Below are 17,545 nucleotides of genomic sequence, written 5' to 3'. Positions count from 1 at the left end.
TCATAAAAACTAATTTTTGCGACGGAAACGGTTTGCAGATTCGTTTTTAGCACACCAAAATCTACAAAAATTTTTTTTGTTAATATACGAACGGAAGACGCACGGCCCTTTATGGAAAATTTTATCAAAAATCCGGGAGAAAATAGTTTTCAATAAAAACAACAAATGAATTTGATAGAAAAAAAATGGATGCTATTTTTAAAAATTTTTTCTGTGTGTTTCTTGGCTAAAAAGTTTTTTTTGATTTCTTTTGCATGGTAATAACCCCTGAACTCTGGGACTATTTTCCATTTCACAAACGTAGCCTTTGTTTACGCTACATGCGAGCATAAACGAAGGCTGTTAAATATGCACTCGCATACCAAACTGCCTTGTCAAAAAACCTTTAAATGTTTAGTAACTTTTTCCTTTTATTATTCTTAAGAAAAACGTGCACCACACGTTGACGACGGGCCTTAATGGAAAATTTTATCAAAATTCCGGGATGCAATTTTTTTTTTTTTTAATAACATAAGAAATTAAGAATTAGACAAATTTATTTTAGGTAGGCTTCGCTAGGAAAGCTTTTAAAAATAAAAAATTAAGATAAACAAATGGTGCTAGTGCACTTACAGATCCACGCTATTTTTTAAATCGTATTTCCAAGTTTAATTAAAGTTTTATGATATGTTTTTTTTTTATTCAATTGTAAGGTTAAAGTACAAAAAATATATATATATAGAATTTAAAAAATAGGGATTTTTTTTTTTTTACCCATCTATTAATTAGATAGTTAAATGTTGTAATTCGAAAGTCGTCAACGTGTGGTGCACATGAAAGGCTCATTTCTACCGGAAATGAAATGGCGGACAGTCTCGCAGTTACGAAAAATATTTTTATAATTTGCACGATCTTAATTTATTTTAATAACATGCAAACATTCCTTGATTTTACAGATAAATTTTCTGAAAATTTCAATTAAATTGGTAATGTAGAAATATGGTTCTATCGACTTTGAACAAACCAAGAATTACATTTTTATATATATATATATATATATATATACACCATGCTGATGAAGGGTGGGACCCAGAAACATGTGTCCATGGATAAAATTTTTTAATAAATATTTAAAATAAAAATATTCAAAAATTTAATAAAAGTAATAATAAAAAATAAATAAAAATAAAAGAGAGCGACACTAAAAACGTAAACAAAAAAGTAACTCTCCCTCTTCACCACTTAGAAAGCGAAAAATTAATTTTAAAAGTAACGATTCCAAACTACTTATATGTCGCTAATAAAAAATAACAGCTCTCTCTTTCTCTCTCTCTCTATCTTATATATATATATATATATATATATATATATATATATATTTTAACGATCGTTTTTTAATCAACTTATTTATTTTATTGAATTGTACATATAACTTGCCCCATTATATATATATATGTTTTCTTTTCCTCACCCCGTTTTCCATTTTTTAGTTGATTGAATTTACGCGATGGTTCACTTCTTTATAATTATTCTAAAATTTTGCCAATCGAATAAAGTTATATATATATATATATATATATATATATATAAAAAAAAGAGACAGTTGAAATCCAGAGGATGTGTAGAAAATCCAAAGAATGAAATAAACAAAATGCAAAAAAATCTGAGCAAGAAAGAGAGACCAAGGCTAGCCTAAAAACAGGTGAAAATACACCAGCAAAAAAAAAAGAAAGGAGAGGAAGACAATTAGGTTATATTAAACTTTTCAGCTTTAAGATGGTTGACATTGGAACAAGATTATCTTAACCAAATTGGTTCTAGTTTTATAACTATTTGGTTCAATTGTTAATTTAATGACAAAACAATGCCATAATAATTGGGTTATATTTATTACTGTACTCTTTGGTCATTCAATTACTAATTGACCCAAATTGCTATCCGATAACTAATTTCGGTAACATCATGTTATTTCAGTGGCAGCCATATTGAAGCTGAAAAGTTAAAAATATGAATAGGATTAACATAATAAAAAATGTTTGAGTGTTATTTTATTTGATATAAATGGCAAACAAATGAGATGTGAACATTGCAGCATCTGAACATGGACAAAGAATGTGAAGCAATAAACACTAACTTTAAGGTTTTATTGAAGCAGTTAGCTTCCAGAAAAAGCTGCGTAAACTTAGCAAGTAATTTTGACTAATTTTTAAAATGGTAAAATGGCAAAATAATATGCTCCATAAGTTTGACAAAATCATATTTTGTTTCTCCATATCATCATAATTTTATACGTACGAGGGACGTTCCAAAAGTAATGTCTTCTATTAATGGATTAGAGGGGATTGCAAATTGCACTGTTACGATGACTGAACTTATGCATTCATGAACTGAAAATTTCATCTCTCTTTTGCAGATATTGGCAGTGTAAGACTCTAAAAAAGTAACCTTTGTCATGGACATGTGTCAGAAGCGGAGATGCGTCATTGAATTCCTCACAAAAGTGCATTGAGAATGATGGTGACTATGTAGAAAAATAAATTCTAGAGCACAAAAGGTTGCTCTTTTTAATGGTACCACTCCTGTCTTTGTAGCTCTTCAACATTTGGAGTTTAAAAAAAAAAAAAAAAAAGGGAGGTGTTACTTTTGGAAGAACCATTGTATTACAAAGCATGCTCCGGACGCCATGCACAGCCATCATTCATTGCAAGCAAAAGTGCATTGAGAATGGTGGTGACTAAATTTTGGAGCATAAAAGGTTGCTTATTTTAATGGTGCTACTCTTGTCTTTGTAGCTCTTCAACTTTTGAAGTTTATATTAAAAAAAAAAAAAGAAAAAAAAAAAGAAAGAAACTTTACTTTTAGAACAACCGTTGTATAAATAATAAAAAAAAACTCATCCTATCATGTCATCATAAGTTTATATGGGTTATGTTATAACTAAAAATATATGAACAATGGCATCTGTTTTCCCTTGCGGAGTGCAGTCCTAGTGAGGCTGTTTGAGAATAGGATGACCAATCAGACTCTTTGTCTTACTAATTTTGACCAGACTTTTTAAGGATTCGATCTGAAGACCTTTATGGGTCCCTAGAGCAATCAGAGAGCTTCCAAGCAGCCACAAAAAAAAAAAAAAAAAAAAAAAAAAAAAAAAAAAAAAAAAAAAAAAAGAAAGAAACTTTACTTTTAGAACAACCGTTGTATAAATAATAAAAAAAAACTCATCCTATCATGTCATCATAAGTTTATATGGGTTATGTTATAACTAAAAATATATGAACAATGGCATCTGTTTTCCCTTGCGGAGTGCAGTCCTAGTGAGGCTGTTTGAGAATAGGATGACCAATCAGACTCTTTGTCTTACTAATTTTGACCAGACTTTTTAAGGATTCGATCTGAAGACCTTTATGGGTCCCTAGAGCAATCATAGAGCTTCCAAGCAGCCACAAAAAAAAAAAAAAAAAAAAAGACGTTAACCCTCTTTCCTGTCCCTATAAACTAGATACTGGCTATCATCACTTGAAGATATATTACTCCAAGACTTTTGACAACAAAGATTTATTATTACTATTTAATTCCTTTTCATTTACTGTCTAAAATTATGGCAACCTACACCGAACTGTGTAGATCATGTAAATTATTATGTTTCACTATCTTTGATTAGACCAAACTGTGCACCAACATGAGTATGACAGTTTTCTAAGCTTTACTACTTCCGTGTTGGCTCGTGATAAATTGGAAGTGAGTGTTTTTGTAACACTATCACTAGAAGATTGAAAAATTAGAAAGTAACAATACACACGAACGATAAAACGCTTTGGATAATCACAAATTTCAAGGGGGTTCTGCTAAAATAATCATATTTTAAAAACCAAAGCACTTTAAGTTTTCAAAATACCACCGGTTTGTTCAGAAATGAATATACTTTCAAATGAATTAGTAAATAATAATGTACATTATATATTTTTAGAGTTTTAAGCAAATAAAGTGATCAAATGTGAACATCATAAAAACAGCGTTTTCGGTAAGATTTTGTAATTTCTGATTTTGATACAAGTACTGATTCCGATTTAAAAAAAAAAAAAAAAAAAAGTCATTATGAAAATAAGATCCTTTATGTAAGGCTAATAACAGGGCCACCTATATTGCCTGAAGCCACAAAAAAAAAAAAAAAAAAAAAATGATTTAAAAATGTTTCTATTAAAACTTATCTCTCCTTCAATCCGCATCTTTTTCTACTCTCTTTTTCCACATTTTTCTTCTCCATCTCTCTTCTATATAATAGATAACATTGGAAATGCCTGAAAAAGCGACCTCACCACTGAATGAAATCTGGTCCACTTGATACTTAAAGAATGAATAATTTTTTTCATTTTTAGATATACATCTGGAGCAACACCGATCAAAAACAATATAAACTTTGTGGGTCTTTGGTTAGTAGTTTTAGACTTTTAGTTTGATATACACGCACATAAAACTGCCTTTTATATAATAGATTTTAAGAGATGGAGAATAAAAAATGCAACGTCCAGAATTCCCCTACATTAAAAAACAAACAAAGAAAAATCTGTATATTGTATGTACTCTTGACAGAACAAAAAAATCATATTCCAAAAATTACGTAATTTGATCAAGTAGTTTTATTTTTTTGTAACTAGCAGGGGTGCCCGACCTTGCCAGTTGTAAAATAAACTTAGTATATTTTAATTCATGCAGATTTCGTAATTATTATTACAGAACAGATTATCTATGGAATATATATATATATATATATATTACTTACTATAATAATTATTAAATACCTACAGACACTAGTGTTTCATTCTTTCAGTAATCTTTAGTGTAGGGTGTCCCGATTAACACCAGTCGATAGATTCGAACCTGGCATCAGAAGCCATATCTGGCTTCATTAGCAAGGTTTGTATCCATTCGGCTACCGTTAACCGTGTGAAATATATATATATATGTGTGTGTGTGTGTGTGTTGTTGTTGTTTGTTTGTTTGTTTTTGTTAGCGATACTTATTGAATAAATTCAATTATTTATATAGAAAGGCATTTTTACCTAAATGCGAGTTGGGAATAATTTTCCCTTTGACCAGAAACACATGTCATTGGACAATTATATTTTATATATTTACTTAAAAACTATATATACATATTTCATCTTTGGAATATGTATACATAGTTTTAAATAAAATATATATATATAAAGTATGTCCGGTGCCCTCGATGATGAGATATCGTTACGGATCAGCAGGGCAAGTAATGCTTTTGAAAAGTTGGACAGGCATTTGTGGAGCTGTCATGGGATCTTGCTGCCAACCAAGATTAAGGTTTATACTGCATGCGTTCTCTCTGCTCTTCTCTATGGCTGTGAAACTTGGACAACATACAGGAAGCATTTGAGACGTCTCGAGCGGTTTTACCAGATGTGCCTATGGCGAATCTTAGGTGTGGGTTGGCAAATGTATGTCAGTGATGTGGAGGTGCTTGAACGGACCCAATGTCTTAACATTGAAGCTCGCATTATCAAACATAGACCGAGATGGAGTGGACATATGGTGAGGATGTTAGACAGTCGACTTCCCAAACAACTCCTTTATGGCGAGCTCGCTGAGGGAAGACGTCTGGATCAAAAGCCTAAAATCCGATTCAAAGATTGTTTGAGGCAGATCGAACCCAGTATGAGTGGCTGAAGCGCGATATCCGTAAAGAGAGGGTGAAAGGAGCCGTGGATGGGCGGGGGCGCCAAATTGGTCTGGAGTGTGAGGTGTGCAAAAGATTATGTCTGAGCAGAGTTGGCTGAGCAGAGTTGGGCTGATGAGCCACCAGACTACTCATCGGCGCAGTGGGCCACAAAACAGTCTTGTGTTGCCAGAGCTAACCTGTGTCAACTGCGGGCGGACGTACAAAACAGCAGGTGGTTTGAAGCAGCATTTCATTATACATAGAAGAGAACATCAAGAACGTGCTGCTAGTGGCACACGTTTGCACAATGTGTGCCAAGGAATGCCAGAGTTTGGCAGGGTTTAAAAGCCACTTTCGTGCAGCCCATCACTGAATGTTTTCGTGTTTCTATATACCTTTCTTTTTTTGTGCTATATCAAGTAATGGCAATGTTCGAAAACGAATTTGCTGCCATCATCTATATATATAAAAGGCAAAATGTGTGTGATCATTTTGTGTATGTCTCGCAAAGGCTTCTTTCGCACACGCTCCTGGAGAGGTTACTAATACTTGGAACTGTTTATATACCCCCTATATAATAATATCTAGGATTTGGGAACACATGTAGCGTCTAGATTTATTTACAGCGACTTTTACAAAATTATTGCTATTTTGGCTTCTCACGTGTTGATCCGGCTTTTTCGTATAAAAAGCGAAACTAATTCAAAAGCTAACAAGTTGTTCTCGGCATCGTGCCGGGAACGTCCACAAGCAATCAGTTTTGATCAATGTGAGGACAAACTCCTCTTATATCAGACAATTGCTAACCAATCTGGACAATGAGGTTTCCCCTTCCCCAACATCTGTTGGGGGGGGAAAAAAAAAAAAAAAACAGTCAAAGTTGGGTAAACAAACCCCAGTTAACTGCGTGACTTCTATTTGACCTCATTAATTAGGTCAAATAGAAGCAGCACAGTAAACTTTTATTGCGCCCACCTGTCAATACTTAAATAAATTCAAACGTGTTTCCGTTGTATGTCGCCGTGGCCCAGTGGTTAGCGTCGCACATCTTTTTTTTCACACTTTAATTTCCAACTTTGCCTCAAGAGTTCGAGTTCGATCCTCATTTTCACCTACCAAAACTTTTTTTTTTATTTTAACCCCCACCCAACCCCGGAGTTTGGATTTACCCAAAACCACACACACCTCAAAATACCCGGGCATCGCCGAGTACCCCTCGCTAGTATATATATATATATATATATATATATATATAGAGTACTGATTTCAAAAGTAAAAAATAATAACTTGGGTGCCATCAGCTAGAATTGAGACCAAAATATTTAGCGTTCCAGTCATGTTCCTTCATTTAGAAATGCAGTCATGTTTGCCACCATTTGAGCTAATCCAACAGATAGATAAGAAAGTTATAAAATTAAACCACTTTTAGCTATGATTAGCTTACGCATGTGCAAACTAATAGAAATGTCAGCAAGTTGAAATGAATAATTTGCATTTCAATTTGCCGACATATTTCTGTACATGTTATTCATCCATTCAAAAAAAGATTTTACTCATTATAAACCATCCTTGGTATATGATTATTATTTCCTACTAATTTCAGTGTTATGTGACCAGTAGTTTAAGAGGTTAAATATTTACACACGGTAGACGTATGTGGGTCAGTCTGTTTTATTTATACATAAGAAAATAATTTTTAAACAATTAATAAGCGATCAGTAGGCACTACAACATAAATCTTACAAGTTTGAATTATCTCCCTTTGTTTTTAGATTGTTTTCAAAATGGCAGACAAGATTGACACTATGGTTATTAATAAAATTTGATTATCTTATTTATAAATAAATAAAACTACCTGATTAATTTAAGGGAAAAATTAACAAAATACTAAGGTCCTCTCTACAACATGAAAAGAAACTGGAATCATAGGAAGAGCTCCATCATTCCAGTAATTAATGGAGCAATCCGATTCGTGGAAAAGAATAATAAAAAAAAAACTAATTGGCAAATATACCCAGTAAACCAAGTGCAAGAGATATATAAACAATTACACTTAAAGGGACGGTTAGAATCTTAAAAAAATCTCTCCACTGAAATGTAGGAGATAGCAGGTTAATGTCTGGCATCCAGTAGGATACCCCATCCCTAGCTAGAATAAAATATGAAAAAAAAAAAAAAAAAAAAAAAAAAAAAACAATACACTGCTGCTACTACTTGACTCTCAATCCCCCATGTGAACCCACAGAATGCAAGCAGGACCTTTGATTTCTATTACCGACATTTTCATACTGAGTTTCTTAAATAAATGTCAATTTTTATTTGTATAAAATTCCCTGCCATTCATTGGATAACGCTTTCCCTTTATGCTATTGATGAGGTGTCTTCAATAAGTTTCCAGACTGTTTTTGTACAGGCATTTTAAATTGTTGCAAACTCTTGAAAATTCAGTATGTTATTTCTATATATCTTATGAGATGACTAACACATTTTTATGATTTCAGTTTCAAATGAACAGCTACAGCAGGAATTGGAATACACTCTACTAAAGTCTGATTGTCACAGCTTGGAAAAAAAAATGCTACAGAAACGTATACAATATTTCAGACTGTTTTGGACCATTTTGCATGAATCGAGTATCAGTTTTTGAGTGGCATAAGAGATACAAGGAAGGCAGAGAGTCTGAGATGATGAGAGGTGTGGAAGAAGTAAGGAAGTAAGAACACCAGAGTTAATTGACCAAATAAAACATTTCATGGATAAGAACCATCGTGTGTCTATAGAGACAATAAGTGCACAGTTTGATGTCAGTGTGGGAACTGTACACACCATTATTTGCCAGGAACTGAAGATGTGGAAGATTTGCGTGTGTTTGTCCTAAGGGTGCAGTCCACAACTCCATTCTTGTCAAAGACTATTTGATCAAGATGGACATCAAGACGGTTCCTCACCCTCCCTATACTCCAGACCTTGCTCCCTGTGACTTTTGCTTATTCCCTAAGCTCAAGGAAAACCTTAGAGGTTGTTGTTATGAGACAATCAAGGAGATCAAAGAAGCTGTTAGGAGGGCCATTGACACACTCACACAAAAGGACTTCCATGGGGCCTTCCAGTTGTTGGAACAACACAACAAGTGCATTGCAGTTGGCGGAGATTACTTTGAAGGGGATTAGAGTTTCAATAACAGTGCTAATATGAAAAAAGTCTGGGAACTAATTGAAGGCACTTTGTATCACCCTCCCATATGCAAAATGATCGGATTCCTGCCTTTTTATTACGCTTTTTTCTTTTTGAACTACTTTTCTCTCCAGACAACGCACACTGACACTTGGAACATAAGGGCCTGCTATTTGGGATTGTGTCTAATAGGGGAGTTGATCAGTGAGAAGTTTGTTCACATTACATTTAAACTTCTGCAGGTTAGTAGTCATGGAAGCAGAAAACAGGGATAGGAAGAAACTGTTAGATTAGAAGACTTTCTAGCATCTCAAAACCTCAAAGGTGAAGGAGTGGGATTTTGCTGCTTGTCAGGTCAGTCTGGAGTACGAGTTTATCTTTCTAGTAAAGTACTTGAAAAACAGGCACAGAGATGTCCCAGGTTTTAATTGTTTATGTTCAACGAATTTGATAAGGGGGGCAAGTTTGGTTAAATAAGCTTGTGTCAGGGGCGCCTATTTAGGTGCAGAACACAGTGCAGGCACGGGAACGGGTTTTTTTGTTTTTTATTCATAACAGCGACACACAAATTGAACAAACAGTTTCATCTACAAACCTGTTTAATACAAGTCTTCACACTGGAATCTGGCGGAGACATTTTGTATGCCGTCTGAGAGAATAAAAGAAAACAGAAAAACAAACAAAAAAACTCAGGCTTTCAGTATAAATCATGCATTTTTTTTAACCAAAAAGAAAATAGACTTGAAAAGAATTGGACGGGATGCATTTTTAGTCAGTAACCAAAAGAAATAGATTTAGCACAGCACCATATTTGACCCCATTCAATCATCACCAGTTTCTAAACATAAACAATATATTATATGAGTAGGTAGTAGTTTGCTTGAAGCATTGTTGGTAAAGAAATATATATATATATATATATATATATTTTTTTTTTTTTAAAGCCAAAAACAATGCGGAGGAAGACCGGAAAAGATGAAGTAAAAAAGAAAATCGGCACCACATATTTCAATAAAAAAAAAAAAAAATATAAATAAGCGCTTATACACGTAACATAGACAGAGGATCATAACTATCATATTATAACTGAGTATTATCACCTTCTCAACACACGAATACAGATACATAAAAGGTAAAACAAAATAAAAACATTAAAAAACAAAAAAAAACAACTAAAAACAGAACACAATAAATAAATAAAAACTTCAACAACAGCACCGGATAAACGAGAAAAAAAAACAACAGTAACAACAATAATAATAAATTATGCAATATTATATAAAATAAAATATAAAAAAATACATATATATAAATATATAACCAAAGCTTACAACAGAAATAATATAATAAATATACAAGTAAAATAAAATATTTCTGCAGGACTGCCACGCTCTCTCCGCCATCTTGAATCCACTTTTGTCTTCTATTTTGAAAAAGAGAGGTACCTTTCTCTTGAAATTAATCAAAGTTCCACACCACCCACGGACTTTGCATACGCCGGACAAACCAGCAACTTGGTAATAAATAATTATACATTGAAGTGAAGAATGATAGTAAAATAAAGATTAGACACATCTGTTTGTTTTTCTTTTTTACTTCATTTTTTCCAGTCTTCCTCCGCATTGTTTTTGGCTTAAAAAAAAAAAAAAAAAAAATTATATATATATATATATATATATATAAACACACACACACATATATATATATATATATGTACACACACGCATATGTATATATACATGTATATGTGCACATCTATACACGTTTCATTGAACAGCAGGGATAATTCCTGTTTGTTTTTCTTGCAATCCACTTTTTCCATTTGGTGTTCGAATGTTCGAGTATAAAAAGAAATTTGCCATAATCGGTATTAAATTTCATGCATGAAATAACACGATTCCCTTCGTTGATATAGAAATTAAAGCCGACACCGATAGATTTATTACGTAACCATACAACAAAACCTGCCAGTAAAGAATCATGTCTTCTCAACTTTAAAAATGAATGTCCTGATAAATATAAAATAGGCGTTGTGAAAAAATCTCATCTACCGAGCTAATGGCAATTCATCCACTAATGAAATATTTTATAAGGCATTCTTGGACATAAAAGAAAAACCCTTATTAATAACAACTTCCCAAATTATATTGTCAATCAACAAATTAAACACTAGCCGCCATTACAAAAAGCACTAATAATGATGATGATGACAACAACAACAATAATAATAATAATGATGATGATAATAATAATGACTATAATAATAATAATAATGATGACAATAATAATAATGACAATAATAATGATGACAATAATAATAATGACAATAATAATGATGACAATAGTAATAATAATAATAATGACAATAATAATAATAATGACAATAATGATAATAATAATAATAATGACAATGATGATAATAATAATAATGACAATAATAATAATAATAATAATAATGACAATAATAATAATAATAATAATAACAATAATTATAATAATAATAATACTGAAAAACTTTGAAAAAAGAATTGGAGTAATTGGAATTAGAGGGATGGCTGAAAAGATACAATGGATAATAATGAAAACTGCAGAAATATTAAGGAAAACTCTAAAATGCAGAGACTAACACTACACATGAACTAGACACGAACTGGACATACAGAAATGGCTACAGATGTAAGAGTATAATTGTAAGGTATCCCCAGCATTCCAACCAATTTATTTTTTTTTTTTTTGCACGTGTGTATGTCACCATAAACTGACCCCACACCAAATGAATGAGGAGAGAAAACACTAGCCAGACCTCTGCCCGATGAGTGCAAAGAGGGCTTGGCTTATTGCCACCCAAATTCCAGTGAAGACCAATGGTCGCTGCCAATGAGAAATCAATGGTAAGTGGCTGTTATGATAATGCAAATTCTTTTGCAAAGGTTGTTGAAAGAGATGGAGAGTGCTAGAAATCTGGGGAGACTTGCTGTCACTCAGACTCCAGAGAACACCATAAGTTGTTATCAAAGAGAAAACTTTGATGATACCCTGTATGACTACTAGTAAGCAAACAACAATAATATTAACATATTCTAAGCAGACGAAAAATACTAAATTTAGATTCATTTATTATAAAAAATTTAAAACAACTCATTTACTAATAAGCAATAACTCTACATCTGATGACAATTTACTAAAAACTAGCATTTCCATGTATATTTTTAAATGTCCTATAGGAGAATGCGTCTCCAAAAACAACTCGTACATCGGCATGACTAGAACCAGTATATTTCACTTGTCTTCCCATAACAGCTCCATCACCAACACCTTGTAGCACATGACACCCCAAAAACGAATTTGGAAACATATCAATAAAAAACACCGCCATTTTAGCCATCTCACATTGTAACCTGCGCCTCCTAATCATTGAAGCCCTACTCATTCGCATAAATAAACCAACCATCAATCAGGCTCGATATGAGGGGGAAGCCACGCTTAAGTGCTTTTAATGATTTTTATTAACTTTTAAATACATTCACCAAACGCAATTTTTAATTCATCACTCACCTGAAGGCGACTCCTAGAAGTCGAAAACGTTTGTGCCTAAGGCAAATTTTTTTTTTTTTACACTTAAACAAAACGTTCGAACATTGGCTTGTCAAATGGAAAAAATGGATTGCAAGAAAAACAAATAGAAATTATCTCTGCTGTTCAATGAAACATGTGTAAGAGAAACAATGCTGTCAAAATATAAAAACCTATATACATGCATATATATATATATATATACAGGGTGTTTCAAAAGTCTTGGGAACATTACAAATGCGTATATCTCATGAACTATTCCAGGTAGAAAAATTAAACTGGTGCCATTTTAAAGCTTGCTTAATCAAGTTTTTGGTCATACTAATGATTTTCGTCTTATCTTTCCAGGTGCAGTAATGGCGTTCTCTAAACAAGACAAGGCATTTTGCGTCCTCCAATTTGCAAAGACTGAATCGTGGACATGTGTTCAGCGTGCATTTCGCAGGAAATTTAAAAAAGAAGCCCCTGAAAGGAAATCATTGTCAGATGGCATGCTAAATTTGGCAGGAAATGGACTATCGACTAGATGTCTGCCGTGTGACGAATGGTGCTCATATTGAGCAACTTTGAAGATTCCCCACAAAACTTGAAACTTTAACCTTTCCAATGGTACCAATTTCATTTTTCAACTCCTAATAGTTTTTGAGTTATTAAAAATCGTTATGTTCCCAAGACTTTTGAAACACCCTGTATATGTAGTATGTGTGTGTGTGTGTGTCATCTTAATCCCCCACCTCCTTCATACATTGTTTGAAATCTTAGCTTTCATGGTATGGCAAAATTTTCACTTTTCAGAGAGAACTGTTACGAGAGGTAAAAAAGTAAGGAAGAAAGGAAGAGAGAAAAAAAAACTGGAAAAAAAAGAGAAAGGTGGAAATAAAATCCAAATAGCAACAGAAAACAAGGACACATGGCTCAAGTGAATTTGACAGAAATCAAATTTTTCTATGAAAAAAAAAAGTGGATTTCAATAAACAAGTGGAGAACATCCATAAAAGACTTGTTATTTAATCCATTAAAAAACAAAACAAAAAACAAGCTAAGCAAGCGGGGTCCCACTTCACAAGCGAAAAATTTACTTTCATCATGAGTAATGTTTGTGCAAAATTTCCAAAAAATCTAAGGCGTCGATGTTAAGAAAAGTGAAAACAAATGAACGATTTGGAGGCAGTTTTACCCCTAGGGGTCAACCAGAGTTATCCCGGAAAATCTGGCAAAAATTTACTTTCACCATGACTAATATTTGTGCAAAATTTTTTAAAAATCCAAGGCATGGTTATTGAGAAAAGTACAAACAGGAGTGAATTACTAGGTCCAATCCCTCCTTTGTCGGGGGACCAAAAATGTAATTCCGCTAGAGAGTGAAACTCGTATCCCTGATGTACATTTTTTAGACATTTTATAAAATAAAATTTGAAGTAGTTGGATAATTTTGAAACAGAACAAGGTGAGAGTGGGTATTGAGTAGCTAAAAAAGCTGAGATGATATTTTGTGTCATTTTCGGATTTAGTCATCAGAAATTAAATGCAGAATGCAATGAGCACATGAAGGAGCAACCGGGCATATGAAAAAAAATTTCAAAATTACTTGGTGAATATACTCGTATCACACAAATCAAATGCAAGAGAAATACAAACAACTATTCTTAAAGGGATGGTTAGAATCTTAAAAAGATCTCTCGGTTGGAGTTTCTGTAATGATGGGTGAATGTCTAACATCTTGTTTGATGTCCCATCCCCAGCAAATCGACAAGATGAAAAATAGAAAAAGAGAGATCATTACTATTAGAGATATAAATTTATTTTAAAATACTGTTGGAAAGTTATTCAACCCCTTTTATTTTGATTTAGCCACTAATTTGTGACCTATTTGTGTTTAAAAAAAAAAAAAGAAGAAGAAAAAAAAAAGAAAAGTAAAATAAATAAACTTCATTATTTAAAAGAGGTTTAAAGCAATTTACCTTTACTGTAAATAGTGGCTGTGAGTCAACTAATTGAATAATCAAAATGCCTGAACACAGATTATTTTATTCAGTCAATATTTATGGTAGAATAAATTTAAATATTGAACTTTTTGTGAATAGTTCACAAACGAAAAAGGCAAAGCAAAATAAATTGTTTTTGATTAATTTCCCAACTGCATTTCATTTAAAATAATTTATGCCAGTAACAGTAATAATTACTAAAGAGAGAAAGAGAGAGACAGACAGGGAAAAACAACTGATGATTTTTTAATAAAATGAAGAGGATATTGAGTAATTAAAAAAGTTGATGTGATATTTTTTTTTTTACACAGGCATCACCACATTATCAAGGCCAAGAGGCCACTCAAGGATAAGGGTTAAAGAGTGTACAGTAGAAATTGGACAATATAGTAATCATTAGTAATGAAAATTCGGTAAATTTGATAACTTATATGGAACGGCTCATCAAGAACTTATTTACGTTAGACTTGAACCCAACAATATTGGAGTAATTTTTGGATTTAGTGGTCAGTAGTTCTAGGGTGCAATCATTGCACATCCAGAGTGTAAAAGAGTGTCGATAGCATGCTGCAGTTCTCAAAATATTTGTCTCAAATAACTAGAATTATATTATCTAATAGTTTAGTCCATTTAACAATGAAATAGGAGTGTTTATAATTCAACATTTGGTCGGACACACTGTAGGGTTAGATAGTCGTATTGACTTTATTTGATAATTATTGAAGTGTACAGAACATTTTACACATAAATTAAAAAGGAAGGATTCATAAAAATATAACTTTCACAGTGCAATCAACACTAAGCAAGGAAACGAGACGTGTTAGGAAAACTTGATAAAATATTGCATTTTGAGAATTACTTGTCTCATCCCTTTACAGTGGAGATCCCTAGGTGCAAGAAAGCCTTTTACTCCAATAGTTTCTTCCCCAGAACTGCGGGTCTTTGGAACTCCCTTCCGGGATTCTGCTTTCCCAACTGCAATGATATGCAGAAGTTCAAGTGTAATGTTAACAAACATCTTTCTACTCTTCTCCCTTCATAATGACCCCGCTAATTAATTCCCTAATAGTAGTCCCCTGCTTCAAAGTGGCACTGTGCCTTGTTTGGGGTGAAAATTGAATAAAAAAAAAAAAATTAAAAAAAAAAAAAAAAAAGTACATTTTTTAAGCATTTTGTTAAAATAAAAATAAATTTATGTTTTCGAATTTGTGAGATGAGGATTGATAGTTTGGATTACTTGTTCTCTTCTTTTCAGTCAGTGTAACCTTCAACCTTCCTCGAGTGCATCTTGTCGAATTCGAGAATAATAGATAAAGTTACAAATAAATATACATAAGAAAATGGCTCTTATCCTCAGAGGAAAGTAGTTAGCTACTTTTCTCTGACGATAAGATCCATTCTTTGCAACGCCATGAAATAAGGAAAATTTAAAGTTTTCAACTTGTATTCTTTGTCGAATAATAAACTTGTTGTAAATTCTAATTCACAGAGTTTTAATTGATTTTCTTATATCAATGCTCTATCTCAAATATTGAGCTTTTTTTTATCTAGTTAGGATTGTCCTATAAACATTAATAGTAATATTTATACTCGCCTTAAGGTTACAGGATTATTCTGTTTGTAAACTTGAAAAATTTTTTTTAGCTATTATATATGATGAGAATAATGGAAATAGTATTCCAACGAAATAAAAGATTAAAAAAAAAAAAAGGAACAAATCAAGTTATGTATTCATCAACATTTCATCTTTCTTGCGAGACTTCCTCTAAATGAATGAAATTAAGAAAACAAAACACCAGTACCAAAAATTTGAAAATATATTTTTGATGTAATGAAATGTATGACCTTGTCCATTTCAGAAACGAAATTACCTTTTCTAGACATACTTATAATAAAATCCAAAAATAAACTATCCTTTAAAGTTCACCGCAAAACCACACACAAAAATGATTTCTACTCACACAATAAAATAAAAACAGCTATGATAATTGTTTTTTTTTTCCTATATGCATTCAGAATTTGCAGTCCAGAATATCTGGACAAAGAATTCAAATACCTCACAAATACTTTGAAAACCTTGCAATATCCCACATATTTCATATTAAATGCTAAGAAAAAAGTCACATAATACAAACTATAAAACAAACATTAAAAACAACAAAACATCTCCAAAAACAAACCAATTTCCAATGCAGGCATATACACTGTTCCTTGCCAAAATTGCCATCATATATACATTGGTGAAACCCAACGTAGATTAGAGAAAAGGCTCAATGAACATAAAATGCTTAGAAATAGAAATTCTTTTAATGCATTATTCTCTTATGTAATGCAATATAATCATACTTTTGAGTTCAAACAAGCAAAAATAGTTGAACTTATTTCAAATAAACCATGACGAAATCTTCTTGAATCGGTGCTTATCTTAAATTCAAGCACAATTAAACAACGGGGAGGTTTTAAAATTTATCGCCATCAATAAGTAAACTACTATGAAAAGAACATAATTTACTTTTAGACAGACTCTCACACTATGGAAAAAATCCTCCTATATTAATGAATACATATAATCAGTCAATAAATGTCATAACAAAAATACACTCATTTCATTTCAGTTACACATCCATATTTGAATTATAACGGACATATTTGTTCTAAAAAGAATATGAATTGCACCATATATTTTAAAGATATAAATGGCTGTATGACACACACACATATAATATATATATATATATATATATATATATATAAAATGTTACTCTCTTCCACAAATACTATGCTTCCCACCTTTTTGAATTTCCAGCTTTTTCCGTTTCTGAAATGGAACAGGGCCATACATTTCATTACATCAAAACTATATTTTCAAATATTCGTACTGGTGTTCTGTTTTCTTAATTTCATTCATCCAGAGGAAGTCTCGAAATAAAGACAAAATACTGATGAACACATAGCTTGGTTTGTTCCTTATTTTTATCTCTTTCTCTCTAGCTTAGGTATTTGGACGATGTAAAAAGATTGTTAATTCACTGCCTGCACAGCAGCTGTTGATTGGCGTAATGGTTTAAAGCCTTGACTGTTGTACGGGCAGTCGGGTTTCGATCCTGGCTTGAGGTAGTCGCCTGTCTAGCCGCTCTGATGAGCTGTG

The 17,545-nt window shown here is 32.3% G+C and overlaps 1 protein-coding gene across 8 annotated transcripts in view; it reads right to left on the bottom strand.

Annotated features, from left to right (window-relative positions):
• Nucleotides 1–17,545, bottom strand: part of LOC145242168 (uncharacterized) — a 124,498-nt gene that overhangs the window by 4,384 nt on the left and 102,569 nt on the right. For 5 of the 8 annotated variants that reach the window (XM_080105148.1, XM_080105149.1, XM_080105151.1 and 2 more), the window contains one exon: nucleotides 9,435–9,488. The exons of the other annotated variants lie outside the window; for them this stretch is intronic. In XM_080105148.1, coding sequence (XP_079961274.1) covers nucleotides 9,435–9,488 — 54 coding nt within the window. The remainder of the gene's footprint in view (nucleotides 1–9,434; nucleotides 9,489–17,545) is intronic. 8 annotated transcript variants of the gene reach the window in all.

Source organism: Euprymna scolopes, chromosome 21, assembly GCF_053919585.1.
Source record: "Euprymna scolopes isolate OS-2025 chromosome 21, ASM5391958v1, whole genome shotgun sequence".
In the NCBI taxonomy this organism is placed as follows: domain Eukaryota; kingdom Metazoa; phylum Mollusca; class Cephalopoda; order Sepiida; family Sepiolidae; genus Euprymna; species Euprymna scolopes.
Note: the sequence above shows the minus strand (reverse complement) of the source record. Positions and strands in the feature narration are given on the sequence as shown.